Source organism: Gopherus flavomarginatus, chromosome 3, assembly GCF_025201925.1.
Source record: "Gopherus flavomarginatus isolate rGopFla2 chromosome 3, rGopFla2.mat.asm, whole genome shotgun sequence".
NCBI classification, from domain to species: Eukaryota; Metazoa; Chordata; order Testudines; family Testudinidae; genus Gopherus; species Gopherus flavomarginatus.
This window is the reverse complement of record NC_066619.1, coordinates 90,209,307-90,227,343: the sequence shown is the minus strand read 5'-3', so window position 1 is coordinate 90,227,343 and position 18,037 is coordinate 90,209,307. Positions and strand designations below refer to the sequence as shown.

The 18,037-nt window shown below is 39.3% G+C and overlaps 1 protein-coding gene across 2 annotated transcripts in view; it reads left to right on the top strand.

Moving 5' to 3' along the window:
* Positions 1–5,541, top strand: part of DAPK1 (death associated protein kinase 1) — a 142,683-nt gene extending 137,142 nt beyond the window's left edge. For both annotated transcript variants that reach the window (XM_050945576.1, XM_050945577.1), the window contains exons 25-26: positions 1,268–1,456; positions 3,235–5,541. In XM_050945576.1, coding sequence (XP_050801533.1) covers positions 1,268–1,456; positions 3,235–4,467 — 1,422 coding nt within the window. In that variant the 3' untranslated portion in view covers positions 4,468–5,541. The remainder of the gene's footprint in view (positions 1–1,267; positions 1,457–3,234) is intronic.
* Positions 5,542–18,037: the final 12,496 nt, after the last annotated feature.

Genomic DNA, 18,037 nt, shown 5'->3' with positions numbered 1-18,037 from the left:
GCCCATCTGTTCATCTGTTGTTCTATTCCTGTTATAGACTTTCCCTGCTTGTCTTTAACAGGACGTTCTGGCTTGCTGAACTTTCCAGACAGTCGCTTGGTAGTATCATACAGCTGTTTCATATTACCGCTGTATGCTGCCTGCTCCGCTTCTGCTGCCGGTTCATCCACATACTCTCTCTTGTCCTTCCTGATATTCCTCTTCACTGCTCTGTGGGCTTCAGCATACTCTTTTTGAGCTTTGGCCGTTGCTGCTCTAGTCCTGCTGTTGACTGCTGCCGCCTTCTTCTTTCTGTCTTCTATCTTGATCAAGGTCTCTGCTGTGAGCCACTCTTTCTGCCGGTGTTTCTTAATTCCAAGCACTTCCTGGCATACTGACCTAAGTGTCTCTCTCACTTTCTGCCATCTGTTTAGTACACTGTCTTCCTCTTCCTCAGACCGATCCTGTAATACTGAGAACTTATTCTTCAGCCTCAGTCCAAAATCTTCCTTGATCTTATGGTCCTTCAGAAGGCTGACGTTGTACTTCACTCTTCTGTCTGATGTGTCTATCCAGTTTTTTCAGCTTCAGCTTCAGCTTCAATCTGGCCAATTCTGATACAACAGGCTTGCAATTCCTCAACCACTTAATTTGCATTTAAAAAATTAGTTTTATTATTAATTAAATATGAACCTGTAAAATACAGTTGGCATTGTAGCATGGGTGTTGTTTATTTTGATATTAAATTCAGTCTATTTGATGCTTGCCCTAATCTCTTAGTTTTCAATTAACTACCGTTTTTCATACTTACAACACACAACTGCATTGTAGAAGTTGAGGGGGATGAGGAGCTATTGTTAGTACTTCTAGCACATGGGAGGTGGTTTGGAATTTCATGATAAACTCCTTAGTGGTATGTTTCTGCTAAAAGTATCAACAGTGAAATAATTAACTGTTGATATTTTAAACTATTTTTTGGTTTCACAGTTAATCCCCAGGTGAGTGGGGCAGTTGATACCACTCAAAAGCATTGTTTCAGGTTGTGCGCAGATTAGGCAAGAAAGCGTTTAATTGATTCACATTAAGATTGTCTTTGTAATCATGGTGGCTAGAAATTGGTATTTAAATGAACAGTTAGATTCTGGAATATAATTTTTCATCCAAGGTAGATTCTGTGGCAAATTCTGCAGCTGTCTTTGGTGGTAGCTCTTTTTAAACAATTTAACCCAGTTTTTATCAGCATAGTAGAGGGAGAACTACAAATTGACGTCCATTGTACTTTTGTTAGATTTGTCCACCTATGACTCCCCTTTGTGAGAAAATGATCTCCACTCTCCCTTCTTGGAGAAAAATCAATGGACCCAACCAGCTGATGTCATTGCAGCAGTTTGTATATGATGTACAGGATCAGCTTAATCCATTAGCAAGTGAAGATGATCTACGGCATATAGCCCAGCAGCTGCACAGCATAGGAGAAGTAAGTAATTTTTATTCAAACTGCATAACTATGTAGTGACTTTACTTTACATTCTGTCTTTAACATAAACAAACTCAGATTGTTGATTCTACACAGTATCCAACTGAGTTTCACCTATCTGGAGCAAAGTGTATTCTCTGCACCTTTTTAATTACTTTTTTTCCTCTAATTCAGTGAAAAAATGAAGAAAATCCTAACCAGCTAGAGTGCATGAACTGTGAGTGGTTTCCAGTATAGGGATGCTGAATGGAAAATGCATCACGCTTCTTGGAGGAATTGGTGGGTGGAGTGTGAAAGGAAATCTTGTGGAGGAGGGGAAAAAAAATTTAACCAGCGCACCCAGTCTAGAAAGCCAAAGCAATTCAGCAAAATCAGAAAAGGGCACTCTTTTATTATGGAATAAAAGTGTCTGCAACGGGAGCTATTGCAGAATAGCTATTGCAGTTTGAATTCACACCATATCTAATTCTGGAATAACTTCCTTGTGTGGACAAGTCCTTAGTTGTTCATCCAGAGTGCAACTTCAATCTGAAATGTGAGTTAAAATGGCTGAATAAATTGTTTTCAGATGTGGTTAAAGAACAGCATTCTCTGAAGCCATCTATGCCAAATGTGTACAGACAGATACTCCTCGGATGAAAGGGGGTTGTAATAAGTGTTGGACCAGCTTTCACAGCAGCGTAGTGAAGCACTCACTGCATCATCCTGGTATCAGATTTTGTTTTTAAAATTAGAAATCTGAATCAGCAGGTTATTTCTAGCTCACATTGTTGTTTATTTAAATGAATTAAGCGGCAGAAAAATGTTGCACAAAAATATTAAACCTGAGATTTCCAGGTAGTTCAGAATGTTTTGTTTTGACAGAATCTTGCTGTGTTCTCAGCAAAATTCCTTAATTATTCTTTCCTCAACATCCCATTCCAAGACAGCATATTCAATGCAAATCAACCCATACAGACTCCAGTTATCTTTTGTCTTATGATTCCTGTGTTTTTCTTTAAAAGAGGAAGAATTCTGTGTTAGATTATACTCATGATAAAATACATATTCAGGAAAGGGATGAAATAAAATGCTGACCTTCAAATGAGACAATAGCTAAAACAATTACTCATAGGCTTACTTTGCTGTAGCTATGTTATTATATGTAGTGATACGGCAAAGCATTCAGTTGCTCATAGTTGCATACCTGTTAGAGGCTTGTGATGCTTTCCTTGCTTGTAATGTCATTTCATATTAATTTCAGCTATACCTCCTATCTTATATTTCTATTCTCTGTGGCTAGATTTTTGTTTTCTACCAATATTAAATTCTGTGTAATCATATGAGTAATGCAGCTAGATGCAGGTATGAACTTTGAATGTGACATTCTGGCTCTTACATATCTGGTGGCTTAAGAGTTGAATGTGAGAAACTCTGAAACCATGCCAAAAATGCTGTTCCTTTTTCAGCTGCTGTCAGGGCAAATGAGGAAAAACTGCATTTTAGGCCAGAATATTTTCTATATCCATTGAAAATTGTTGAAAGTGCAGAAGATTTCTGCTAAAATAGTCTGGAAAAAGTCTCAGTGAGCCATGTGTTCTGATGGCTTTATCAATAAAACAAGTCAAGAGCTGGATCCTGATTTTGTTTTAGGAATAGGAGAGGAAAGAAATGCACTATTATCTTGCTATAGTCATGAATCAATGGTGGGACTGGTGAGTCAGTAAGCCATAAGAGCAGTTCTACTGTCGACTTGTACTTCACAAAATATAATTTGTAATTTTCCTCTTTCTGAGCAGATAAACATCATGCAGAGTGAAACTGTCCAAGATGTTGTGCTCCTGGATCCTCGCTGGCTCTGTTCTAATGTCCTGGGGAAAATCCTGTCAGTGGAGAATCCCAAAGCTCTACATCATTACAGAGGTCGGTATACCATAGAGGACATCCAGCGCTTGGTATCAGACAGTGATGTGGAAGAACTGATACAGATTTTGGATGCCATGGATATCTGTGCTAGAGATCTTAGCAGTGGAGCAATGGTGGATATTCCAGCGCTGATCAAGACTGACAATCTTCACAGGTCTTGGACAGATGAGGAGGATGAGGTTCTGATTTATGGTGGTGTTAGAATTGTTCCTGTGGAACACCTTACCCCATTCCCTTGTGGAATTTTCCATAAAGTTCAGGTGAATCTGTGTCGGTGGATTCACCAACAGAATGCAGAGGGAGATGCAGATATACGTCTCTGGGTAAATGGATCAAAGATTGTGAATCGTGGGGCTGAGCTTTTAGTGTTGCTGGTCAACCATGGTCAGGGTATTGAGGTTCAAGTTAGAGGACTGGAAACAGAGAAGATCAAGTGCTGCTTGCTTCTGGATTCTGTTTGTAGTACCATTGATAACTTAATTGCCACAACATTACCAGGCCTGCTGACTGTAAAACATTATCTTAGTCCTCAGCAGCTGAGGGAACATCATGAACCAGTAATGGTCTACCAGCCTAGAGACTTCTTCCGGGCACAAAGCCAAAAGGAGACATCATTGACTAATACCATGGGTGGTTATAAAGAAAGCTTCAGCAGTATATTGTGCTTTGGATGTCTGGACATCTACTCACAGGGAGGTCTAGGAATGGATATTCATGCTTCGGATCTGAATCTTCTTACAAGGAGGAAATTTAGTCGACTTTTGGATCCACCTGATCCTATGGGAAAGGACTGGTGCCTTCTGGCTATGAACCTGGGCCTTCCCGATCTTGTTGCAAAATATAATACAAACAATGGAACTCAAAATGATTTTCTCCCAAGCCCAGTCCATGCCCTTTTGCAGGAATGGAGCAATGGCCCTGAGAGCACTGTAGGTATCCTAATGTCTAAACTGAGGGAATTAGGCCGCAGAGATGCAGCAGACTTTTTATTGAAGGCATCATCTGTATTCAAAATGAATTTAGATGCTAATGGCCAAGAGGCCTATGCTTCAAGTTGTAACAGTGGGACATCTTATAATTCAATTAGCTCAGTAGTGTCACGGTAAGAACAGAAGTTTTGCATGGACAGTATCTTTTCAAACTGCAGAACGTATAAAAGGTACAACATGAGGTTCTAGACATACTAATTTATAAGCTTCTGTATTGAAGGGTCTTTATCCTTCCCTATCACCACCTTTTATGTGAATAATCTTTCTACTTTTAACTGTGAACTGTTGATTTTTATTTTAGCTATTAAAAGGCTGGTGTAACTCTGGTGTTTTACAATTCTATTCTGATATACAATGTGCTGCTTAATATTGCCATTTTAACTGGGAAGTCTGACTTTTGGGTGATGTACTATAATGTGTTTGGTTTTTTTTAAAGAAATTCAGTTTTCCTAAAAGGAAAAAAAGTTGTACATTCATCCAAAATGTGTTTCTTATGCCCTGTTTTGTCTTTTCATCATATTTTTTGCTTAACTTTTTTACATTTGTAGGGGGAAAACAACATTTATGGTCAATTTGCGCTGGAAATTAACACCATATTATTTATAAATGAAAAAAGTGAGTGCCTTTTGCAGAAGAGAGTGTGGTTGAATTGAGTGATTGTGCTGAAGTTGTATAAAAAATGCTACCTCTGTTTCACTGTCTGCATGCTGATCATTGCAGGTGGTACTTCCCCTTTTTGTTTCACCTGCAGCTTTAAGACATTTGGAAAATGAGAAATTCATTATTTTACAAAGAGTTCTCATGTTGATACTATGTGTACAAATGCATAATACTCAATCAGCTTTGATTTCAATTGATCCATAATGTGAAAAAATCTGTTAAGCCTACCGTCACGCTTCATTATGTCCACACATCTCAGGTAAAACTTCAGAGTTGTAGAATTTGCCAAGACACGCATAAAATGTTCAGTACTGCAAAATAATAATTGTATAGCTGTCAGTTGTCATTTGTGCATAACAAATAGTTTTCCACTTTTAGATCCTGGTTTGCTTATTTCCTGTACTTGAAGATTTAAAAAAAGGAAGCATGATTTATTGCAATCAGAAATTTAAAATTGATGTGAGGGAACATGACCCATTCTGTTCTGAAAAGCATGTAATTTTAATGGTACAATATATGTGTATATACATATATACTGTATGTGTGTATATATATTTATAGTATTTTTTCCTTAATCTTTAAGACATAGTAACATTTTAAAGGATTCTTTTTTTCTTTTTTTTTTCTTTTTTTTTTTTTTACAAATAAACTGTTGCCTATTGCATCCTTTTCATTTTTTATTTCCTGGGTGCATGCATATTTTTTAACCCACAAGTTGTCAAAAAAATTATTATTTAAGGGCTTAGTCCTACAGGAGCTCTGCTCCACATGTGAGATTCTGGGCACCTTCAACTTGATTTCAACGGGAGCTGGGGGCTTTCAGCATCTTCCAAAATCATGTCTTAAAATGCCAGAACACTGGGAGAGGAAAAAAAAATGTCATGCCGCTTCTGTGCAATAGATTAGGTCCACTTTTCTTTTGAAAAACAACAAACAAAGCAATTTTTCCTTTTGTCTCTTTCTGTTTGCACAATGGAGACTAAAATAGAAAGTGCAATTTGTCATAAAGAAGAATCCCAGTGTTATTTATTATCGTCTGTTTGGCATGTAGGGGGGAACAACCACTGGTTAACTTTCCTTGTTATTAACGAGAGCAGTTTTTCTAAATCCAGTTTGCATCATTGGGTGAATTAGAGAGCTCCAGGACTTTAAAAATACGTAAATGTTTGTATTTTGTCTCTGTCTTCGCAATATAGAATTTTTTAATGAAGTTCTGCATTATCCACAATGACAGAGTTTGGAAGCTGAATGTTGTGTATAAAGATGTTTAACACAGGTGATTAATTTACTACCCGGGTGTATAACACTCCTGGGGCTAGGTGATACAGTGGGGTAGTGCACTAGTCTTCTCTCTGGAGACATGAGTGCAGCTCTCGAATTGTCACAGGTAAATTATTGTTGAACTCATCTTCAGCCTTGTCTCTGTCACTGAAAAGGGTTTGCAAGCATAGATATATCAGTAGAGCTATACCAGCAAACTCCACCATCCGCATCCCTGGAGATACAGCTTATACTGGCAAAAGGACTTTTTTTTTTCCCAGTATAATTGCATCTACACTAGGGCTTTGCTGGCATAGCCAGTTAAAGTGTGATATTTTTCCACACTTCTGACTGACATATACCAGCAAAAGTTTTAAGTGTAAACCAAACCTTAGTAGAGGCTTTTCCATATCTCAAAACCACTGTTAACCTCAGCACAGCCATAAGCAACATTGCAAGTAAGGAGAGAGGTGCATTCATGTAGGAGAGCTGCCTGCATTATTATGCCTGATCATTTGCCAGTGATATTAGTCTTTCATACTAATGATCTCTTGGTGTTTCCCTTGCAAACCCCTTATTTTAGAAGTTTAATATACAACCATACCTGTTTGTTGTATGCTGAAAATGAACTTGGATGGTGTCAGATTCAGAGGTGATATAAGAGAGTCTACCCTGGGGTAACTTACACACAAGCAGCCCAGCCTGAGCATGTATAGAGAGAGGTCCTCTAACTTACAGCTTTGTACAATTTCCTATTAGTTGCTTTTCCTGATGTATTGCTATTTCTTGGAGTCCTTCAACATATTTAAGTTATATACCTGTTTAAACTCCCTTGCAGCAGTGTAAATATGTGTAACTTACACAGTCTTTACACACCACATGTAAGTATGGCTCAACATCTCGGGCTTTTTGGAATTTATTTGGAGAATCTGAAGAAAAACATTTAGCTCCCTTTAGAGTTGAAGTACAAAATCAAAACTAAAATTATTTCCCCTAAAATAATAGAGTTCTTGGGACTCAAATCATATTTGCTTGTTGCAAATTTCATTATTGCCATTAATATCTGTTGTGTACTAGCTACTTTGCCTCCTTAGGAAAAATAAACTGAGTTAATTCATTAAGCAATGTACATGCACCCGTGACAACGTTAGCAATACTATTTCCGTTCATCTGCAGAAGAAGAGAAAATTTGTACATTGAAGAAACTACACCACCTCTCTCCACTAAAAAAAATTATGGTCAAGATTTTAAAAAAACAGTCCCCAGGGTTAGGCTCCTTATTCCATAAGTCTACACTTTTAATGTCACCTTCCTAGTTATCCTCCTTTGTCAAGCTTCATGTTGTCCCTTGTCGCCTTCACGCCGCCAGTGCTCCCCTTCTCATCCATCCGTTTATCAGAGTCTCATACAATTGCTTCCATTCCCTCCTCCATGCAAACCCTCTGCATGGGTCAACTTCCCTAGCCTCGTTTGCAAGGCCTGTCCTGTCCACATCGAACCCACTTCTGCTGTGTTAGGAATCAAGTTGACTTGTATATAAATTGCCTGTTGTTGTTCCCCTGGCCTCACGCTCTACTTGTTTGTCCATAAATTGTTTGCTCCTTGGGAAGGAATCCTTTTTCTCAAATGTTTTGAAAGTGTCTGGCATATAGGCACTACTACTAATAATATTTAGACTCCCAAAAGTTCTGATTTTCAGAAGTACTGAACACACAAGGACTTCAATATTTGCTGCTGGCTGTTCAATACTGACAGTTATCGAAGTGCCTAAAAATAGATTTAGGAACCTAACTTGGGGCACAACATTTTTAAAAAATGTAACCTATATTTCTATTAGCACCATCATTCCTTGGTGTGTGTGTGTGTGTATGTGTATAGTCACACATGGGAATTATGGCAGATTGAAGTAGCATATGGGAAATGTCCTCCTCACTCTATTATTAGAGTTGATTATTTACATATTGTTATGCTGTGTTAATTTCATCCTCTAGTTTTCCTAGTATGACTTCTTTATCTCTATCATTCAAGCCCTGATCCTGAGCCTCCAGTAAGTCAATAGGCCTCCACATGGGAGCAGAGGTTTGCCTACTAACTCAGTTGCAGGATTGGGGCCTGAGGCTGTTTCTACCCAATGGAAAATATACTGGCATAGCTATGTTGGCATAACCCTGTAGTGTAGGCAAAGCCTGTGAAACAGATGGGCTTTTTCTGTCAATGTAGGAACACCACCTCCCTGAATGGGGTCAACTACATTAATGGAAAAGCATTCTTCAGTAGACATAGCTGAGTCTACACAATCCTGATCAATGTACATATGCCAACATAATTTTTAAGTGTAGACTCTATGAAGGGGCAGGGAGTTGTCTGACTTGTTATCATGGGTAGTGCCAAGCTGGTGTGGTGAACAGTTAATAATAGTATTAGGCCTAACCTTACAAGGTACTGAGCACCATCATCTCACAATTCTTTGTTGCGAGATGGGGATGCGCATTCTGCATCTTGTAGAATCAGGGCCTTAGCGGGCTGCTGGTAATGTGAGGGAGATTTTTTGTGTATCTATTGGCTAGTGTGGGGTAGAGTTTGAAGGAAAGCTAATCTTGCATAAAAGGATGACTCTTTCCATCACTAGATTTCAGATCCAAAATACAAATGTTTTTATGGGCTTATACTTTATAGAATCATAGAATCATAGACTATTAGGGTTGGAAGGGACCTCAGGAGGTCATCTAGTCCAACCCCCTGCTCCAAGCAGGACCAATCCCCAGATTTTTAACCCAGTTCCTTTAATGGCCCCCTCAGGGATTGAACTCACAACCCTGGGTTTAGTAGGCCAATGCTCAAACCCCTGAGCTATCCCTCCCCCCCATCCTGCTGAACCAGCCAGCTTTGTGCAGACAGGATATTTTCCTTTATTTCAGCAAGCCCTTAGGTTCTGGCAATGATGTGTTTCCATTTCCTGTGAACATAGCTCTGGGAGCATGCATCCATGGCCATTGTGATGAATCTCTGGAGTTTGCTTATTGCATCATCCCTAGTGCAGAAGTTGGTAGTTAGAAGTGAATCACGGTCATCAGATAGCAGTGGTCTGAGTTACTTTCTGTAAATCATGTGCTGTATTAGTAATGTTAAAAAAAGGTATTGCTTCATAGTACATTGTCCTGGAACTGCATTTTTTGACAGATTTGCTTAATAAAGCAGTGCCAATGGATTGTATCTTCTCCACTTCTTCACTTACTATTTTATTTCATTGCCATTGATTTTTCTTTGTCAAGTCATCTCTGATTTATAATACTAAAAATAATCTTTAAATTTGCGGCTTATAACCATTAATACGTGTTGGATTTAATTTAAACATTAAACCATTACTTTGTTCTAAGTCACGTTGCCATAGTTACTATAACTTGCAACCATCTTCTTTGTAAATGTTTGATCAACTCGTGCCTTACAATTTTTTTTTTTATACTTGAGTTCCTCATTTTATATTTTTATTAGGGAGAACGATTCCCCAAAGCAAAATCCATTTCTGTACAAGTCTGGCAAGTGTGCCTGCTCTGTAAAGGACACATAATTTCAACTAATTTTATTAACCAGATTCATATTTCGAATCATTGAAATCTAAAGCCTGATATAATGCATCTGTAGAATTGCAAAAAAGTGGAATTTTTATCCCTAATTTACACACACAAGAGAAGCTGGGTGGTCTGAGTCAGTTTTAAGACATGAGAATAAAGAAGTGAAGATGTGTAGACACAATCTCATGAGTACACATGTCTACACACAAAAGTATGATGTGTAGTTTACAGTCTAACTGTTCTACAAGAAAAAATGCTTCTATTAATAGAAACACTGCTTCATTCATACAAAGAAAGCAGAGCTGTCCTGTCTTCCACTTTTTTTTGGTTTTACCAAATTACCTCAATGGGTATTTTAAGTTTACAAATCGCTCCAAGATTTGCTTTTATTGGATTCAGAGGGTGCCTTGCTCACATTTTGGATAGTGAGAGGTGGTTTCCAAAGCTTATAGCCCATGTCAGAACTCCTGAAGAAAGATTCAAATTCCAGTAGAAGTAGCTTCAGAATTGTTTATAATCTTTCATGAGGAAAGTGCTTTGAAGTGCACTGAAGTGGGCTGTATGGATGTGCAGTCAGTCAGAGAAGGATCAGAATTCTTCTCTTTCACTACACCACTATAAATTCAGAGTACTCCATTGAACTCAGTGATTTTGCAACAGAGGGCAGAACTTTGGCTCATAGTTTTTACAATGGAAAAATTGCACCAACTCTGAATCACTCATTTAGAATATTTTAAAGTGCAGCTTTAGTTTTAAGGTATGTATTGTATGGTTCACAGTAAATAACCCAACTCTATATAGTTGAATCCTGCTAATGAAATACCTGAAGATGGATATTGAAGGACCTCAAAAGAATACTTTATACCTCATAATCCGTTGTAATCAAGGAACTGATATGTTGTGTTTGTAAAGCACAACATTAATGCAAGGCTGGCAAAGATCTTCATTCATCCTACTAGCCCAATTTTCATTTTACTTTCAAAATAAATAATCCAGGCAACATATCGAATTTACAAGACAGTTATTCCAGGCCAAGACCTGTTCAGACATTCTTGCTGTTATAAATGTTCCTGTTTAATGAATGCATGAGACTTTAGATACTGAAGTATCTCACTGAGCATGTAGATACGCAAGAAAGCAAGCATTTCAGGCATAAACATTTTCTCTATGTAATCAACTTTTTGAGACATTGCTTTTGGGCCATGCAGCGCTGCTTTGCACAGGGGAGCTACACAAGAAGCTCTGGTTTGTACTTCTGGTCACTTGCTAACCAAGCCAACCCACTGCCTTAAGTGTACAGAGTCTCCACTCTTATAGTTCCTGATCTTACTCCCTATGGGAGTTTTGCTTCGTTTTGAAGAGTCCTATTAATCCTCTTTAGTACCTGCAAAATATGCCCTCAAGTAATTGTGAGGACTGGAGAAAAATCAGGAGCATCCAGAAGGTTACCAAAAGGAGGTCACTTTGGATGGAGGTGAGAAAAGACTTTTCTTCTTGAGCTAGGGCAGTTTTAAATAATCAGCTGATACAACCCGACAAACTGAAAGCAGCCACATGTTTTAGACTCCTTGTAACTCTGATGATTGAAAGAGAATTGTGAAATACTTTTTTTAAAGTGTATTTTGCACATTTAAAATACGTCAGATTAGCAGCAAAGGTACCAAAACAGTTTACCCTAAGGTCCAGCCCAGTATGGGCAGTGACAACATTTGCTTCCACACAGGAACATACCTCAAAGCCTACCGGGAATTGGAAATGTCTTCCCTACATTGGTATAAAGCAGTCTGAAAGTGTATGATGGTGTAGGTAGGCATGGCAATGAGTTCCAACTGCTTCATGTTAAAGGAAATTCATGCAGATATTTAGGCCTTCCACATCATTTGTCATGTTACATTTTGAGCATCTCAGTAAATACAGATTTTAAGAATAAGTTTCATTTACTGTTTAAAACAGTTAACACACTTATCTCTGAGCCCTGTGTGAGGCTGCAAAGGTGAAACAGTCATGAAGGGGAAGTTGCCCTGCATTTTTGTGCATGACAAAAGGAGTCTCTTTTCTGTCTCCAAATAGGCCCAATTGAGGGTCTTGTTGAGAGGAACAGACATAAAGTGCAGCAGTCCCTATTGCAGGCACGGAAAAACTGAGTTCCACAGGCTGAGAGTGTGAATTCTATGGCTCCTATTCATTGGTTCCCCTCACACAGTCCAAGCAGAAAGAGGTGAATTACTCACCTGCTGCCATTAGTTCAGGGAGTCAGGTTAGTTAGTTTCTCCAAAGATAACATTTTCTGTTGTAAATAGTAAAATGAACTTGTTCTTAAAATCTGTTATCTACTGAGATACTCAAAATGCAACATGTCTACACTATCAAAGTAAAACTGCATGTATTTCTAATGATACGGTGATTACAAAGAACATGGCACTTCCATGATTACACTTGGTAATTACTTACGCCAATAGCTTTTAAATATTTTTCTATGTAAAAGTACACACTGGATGCTTAAAATGACTCTACATTCAATAAATATCTTTGACAAATACACCAAAAGAACCCACCGTGTTCTGATCCTGTGTATCAGGCACACAGGGTAAAACATACTTTGATACAAATGGCCATTCTGTCTCTGATTGAGCCACACAGCAGAAGCTGTTTAGGGCCACCACTATAACACATCCCTGCATTTATAATTAGCAGGATTAAACACGAGAATGCTTTATGTGCTGCTACTTTGCCATTTGCTGCAAAGTGTAATGATAGTTTTTTAAAAGGATCCATTGAACAATTCATTACAACTTAGCTTTGGTTAGGAAGCATTAAATATGAACACATATGAGAGGTGAGTGACATTTCACAATGTATGAAACACTGTATAGACCAGCCTTGTGTGTTCTTTGTGGATAATTGTGACATTGCCTGCTGAACCATACTTATACATTAGAAGTGCAAGAAGTGTGACCCAGAAGATCTATCTGGGGACCAGACTCCTTCGTCTGTCACAGGCTGGTAATGTGACTTTTGGAAAGTCAGATTTTTAGAAGAGACCCTGCCCAGCTGCCTCTTCTTATGGGAGCAGTTAGTAAAATCTTCCCACTTGGATGGCTATGTATCCAATATGCAGGAGCTGTCATGTACTTACCCACCCAAGCATAGTATCTTTTTATGGGTTCACATTGTATCTGCAAAAAAGAGGCTGCCTTTTGAAAATCTTGAGCGACATCCTCACCTCACATTAGTCAATTAGAGTTTTGCCACTGATGTCAGTGTGGACAAGAATTTACTCTTGGGTCTTAATCCTTCTGGGTCTCAATCCCTCTGGGTCTCATTACTCCTTAACTGGAAAATCCAGTTAACAATAAGTCATAAGTTTAAAAAGTCTTAATTCCTGGCTATTTGTAAAGCCCTCAGAGATCATGTATTGTAGAATTGCAAAGTATCTTTTCCAAGTCCCTAACTCTGAGGTTGCGTAATGCTCTAGTAACACATTTTAACCCAGAGGTGGCGATACTTCCATAGTGGATGAAGTTATTATTGTTTATAAAGTTCTTTGGGACCTTTCACAAGGAAAGGTGCTATATCATTAGTTAACCCATCTCTAATCAGTTCACTGTTGTTGATTTGTCAGAACTATGCTTATGAGTTAGACAAGAGTTTGGAGGATACAGAAGGATAATTAATGGGCACAGATGTGAAAAGTGGTGTTTTTAAGGGGTCTGAATTTCCTTTGATAACTAGTGGCAAATTTTCAGAGACCTCAGTCCAGCCTCTAATTTTGCACCTGCAAGCGTTGGGGCAACCGAAAGTCAGATTTGCATGTGCATTAATTGATTTGCACCCACAAATGCCTCCTGCACTGGAAAGCAGTGTTGGACTGTGCCCTAAATCTTCAATCTGCACATTCTTCAAAATCTGACACCACAATTGAGCCAGTTAGCGTATGCCTTAGAGCCACAGCCATGCACTGGGGGGGCAGAGCTATGCCACCCGAGTAAGAGCCCTGGGGAGCACTACCACTGTTCTACTCTGTTCAAAGTATATTTCTCTCCAAACACAACCAGTAGAGTTGGCAGGGCTCTTGTTACTGTCTCCTCCTTAAATCTCATAATGTCCTTTTGGGGTAGCTCAAGGCCCTAGCCAGGAGTAATCTTTGAACTGTGCTCCCCCAACACACACACTGTAAAAGGGAATTAGGAGGAGAGTAGCCTGGTGAACGTGTTCCCTACCCACCCATGCACCACACAGCGCTCAGTGCAATCTGATCCAAATAGCAGTTTAGACCATATGTGTAGTGAGAATATTTTCCTATGTTTTTTCTGCATATCAGTGATCTAGGTGGGTCAAGTCACTCTGCTCTGCTAAAGTTACCTTCACAGGATTTGCAGTAGAGTAAATGATTAGAGTAAACGATGGCCTGCCATGAGACAGAGGCACATGAGTGAAGTGAATGAGTTTAAATGTTTGCTTTGCAAAACTGTTCTCCGAGAAATGTGAATATCTCAAGTAATTGTGATAATGCTGTTAAAGCGACATGTATGTGATGTCCTCTGAGTCACTGTGTGTTGTCACTTTTGACTGCTTGTTACTAGGCATAGCATTACAAAACAGCCTCTATACTCTGATCGCAGCAATGAATATTTCCATCATTATTATTTCTGTTGCAGTAGCTCCCGAGAACCCCAGAAATGGATCAGGACTCCATTGTGCTAAGCACTGGACAAACAAATAACCCCAGATCGCTCACAAGCTAAAACTTAGAAAATATATAATGAAACATAAACCCACTAAAGGGGTGTGAAGAGAAGAGAAGGTAACAAGACAGGTGCATTTCTTGAAATTATTAGTCCATAGTGATGTATAATCAGGGAACTGGCAATTTTCACAGTCAGAAACTAATTCACAGCTTCCTGGAGTATAAGGCCAGAAGGGTGTATTAGGTCATCTAGTCTGACCTCCTGTATATCACAAGCCATTAAATTTCATCCAGTTATCTCTGTATTGAGCCCAATAATTTGCTTGGCTAAAGCCTATCTTCCAGAAAGGCATCCAGACTTGATCTGAAAACATCAAAGGGTAGCAATTCCACCACTTCCCTCAGTAGTTTGTTCCAATGGTTAATCATCTTCACTGTTAAAAACTTGTCCTTAATTTCTAATTTGAATTTGTCTGATTTCAGCTTTAAGCCCTTAGTTCTTGTTCGCCTTCCTCCACTGGATTAAAGAGCCCTTTAGTGCCTGCAGTCATGTCACCTTAATCTTTTTTGATACACTAAATAGATTGAGCTCTTTAAGTCTCTGACTGCAGGACATTTTCTTAAGATGTGGATACAAGAACTGTACACAGTATTCCAGCATTGGTCGACATATAGAGGTAAAATCACCTTCCTAGTCACTATTCCCTTCCACACATCCAAGGAATAGCATTAGCCTTTTTTGCCACAGCTTTACACTGGGAGCTCCTGTTGAACTGCTTGTCCACAATGAGCCCTAAATCCTTTTCAGAGCAATTGATTTTCAGAATACAATACCCCATTCTGTAGGTATGTCCAGCATTCCTTATTCCTAGGTAAATAACTTTGCATTGACTATGAAAACATATTTTGTTTGACTATTTCAGCTTACGAAGTGCTCCAGATCACTCTGTAGGACTGCCCTGTTGTCCTCGTTATTTACCTTTCCACCAGTCATTGTGTCAAATGCAAATATGTATCAGCCATGATTTTTATATATGCTTCCAGATAATTGATGAAAGTGCTGAATAACATTGGGCCTAGTGTCAATCCCTAAAGAATGTCATAGAAACACGCCCATTCACTGATGAGTCCCTATTGACAACTGCTTTAGGAAGCTTTTCCTAATGTCCAACCTAAACCACCCTTGCTGCAATTTAAGCCCATTGCTTCTTGTCCTATCCTCAGAGGTTAAGAACAATAATTTTTCTCCCTTCTCCTTGTAACAACCTTTTATGTATTTGAAAACTATCATCATGTCCCCTCTCAGTCTTCTCTGGACTAAACAAACCCAATTTTTTCAATCTCCCCTCATAGATCATGTTTTCTAGACCTTTAATCATTTTTGTTGCTCTTCTCTGGATTCTCCAATTTGTCCACATCTTTCCTGAAATGTGGCTCCCAAAACTGGACACAGTACTCCAGTTGAGGCCTAATCAGCCCAAGTAGAGCGGAAGAATGACTTCTCATGTCTTGCTTACAACACTCCTGCTAATACATCCCAGAATGATGATGATTTTTTTTTTTTTGCAGTAGCATTACACTGTTGACTCATATTTAGCTTGTGATCCACTATGACCCCCAGATCCTTTCCGCAGTACTCCTTCTTAGGCAGTCATTTCCCATTTTGTATGTGTGCAACTAATTGTTCTTTGCTAAGTGGATTACTTTGCATTTGTCCTTATTGAATTTCATCCTATTTACTTCAGACTATTTCTGCAGTTTGTCCAGATCATTTTGAATTTTAATCCTATCCTCTAAAGCATTTGCAACCCCTCTCAGCTTGGTATCGTCCGAAAATTTTATAAGTGTACTCTCTATGCCATTTTCTAAATCATTGATGACGATATTAAACAGAACTGGACCCAGAACCAATCTCTGTGGCACCCCACTCATTAAGTCCTTCTAGCATGATTATGCACCCACCTTATAGTAACTCCATCTAAGTTGCATTTCCCTAGTGTGTTTGAGAAGGTCATTCGAGACAGTATCAAAAGCCTTACTAAAGTCAACATATCGCATCTACCGCTTCCACCACCACCACTCGCAAGGCTTGTTACCCTGTTAAAGCTATCAAGTTGGTTTGACAGGATTTTGTTTTTGACAAATCCATGCTAACTGTTATCACCTTATTATCATCTAGTGTTTGCAAATTGATTGCTTAATTATTTGCTCCATTATCTTTCTGGGTACAGAAGTTAAGCTGACTGGTCTGTAATTCCCTGGGTTGTCCTTATTTCCCTTTTTATAGATGGACACTCTTTGTCCTTTTTCAGTCTTCTGGATTGTCTCCCATCTTCCATGACTTTTCAGAGATAATTGCTAATGGTTCAGATATCTCCTCAGTCAGATCCTTGAGTATTCTAGGAGGTGTTTCATCAGGCCATGGTGCTTTGAAGACATCTAATTTGTCTAAGTAATTTTTGACTTGTTCTTTCCCTATTTTAGACTCTGACAACATGGCACTAATGGCCAGGAACTGCCCAGCACTGGGGTCTTTATTGCTAGAGAGAGAATGCTAGGTGATCAAGTTGCTTGAATCATCTCCCCACATTCCATTCACTTTACAAATATGTATGCATAAATGCTTATCCATCTTATGTGAAACTGGGTGAGTGTTTCCAAAAGTGATTTAGTTCAAATAGCATTACAAGGGGAAGCACTTACTCTGCTGCAAACTGCCACAACACTACTGAGAATATTCTATTTTTCACTGCCAACAAGCAGATAAGTAGCCAAAAAGGTTCCCTTGAAAAACTGTTGTGCCTCCCAGTAGAAAGGAGGTGTAACGAAGAAAGAATGGGAGGAATTCTGGCCTCTATCCATTCCATTCTATCAAGAAGGCAGGGGCGGCTCCAGGCCCCAGCACACCAAACGCGTGCTTGTGGCAGCAAGCCACTGGGGGTGCTCTGCCAGTAGCCTCGAGGGCAGCAGGCAGGCTGCCTTCGGCGGCTTGCCTGCAGAGGGTCCACTGGTCCTGCAGCTTCGGAGGACCTCCCGCAGGCAAGCCGCCGAAGGCAACCTGCCTGCCGTGCTTGGGGCGGCAAAATGCCTAGAGCCGCCCCTGCAAGGAGGTTCAGTCATTTACATTTCCTTGTCTTCCACCTCACTCCAGCTGTTTCACAATTCTATTACTTGACCCGTCTTGGATGTCTCATTGACAAAAAGAATAATACCTCACTCTCACTGCACAACCAGCAAGAAATCCTCCAGTCTTCAGTAGAAAATTAGAGAGAAAGAGAACAGGGCAGAGAGAAAGGAAACATGAAGCTGTAGCAGGGCAGGCAAATGCAGATTTCTTACAGTGGCAGGGCTTATCTGCACCCCAGTAAAACCATGTCAAGGGACCTGGTTCCCACACAGTTCAATTCTGAAGTACACACTGGATCTCTTTGGATTATCCAAAGCTTCAGCATCGGCACCATTTGGAAATACAGCTAAGGACCTGTCCTCACTACAAAGTAGAATAGCT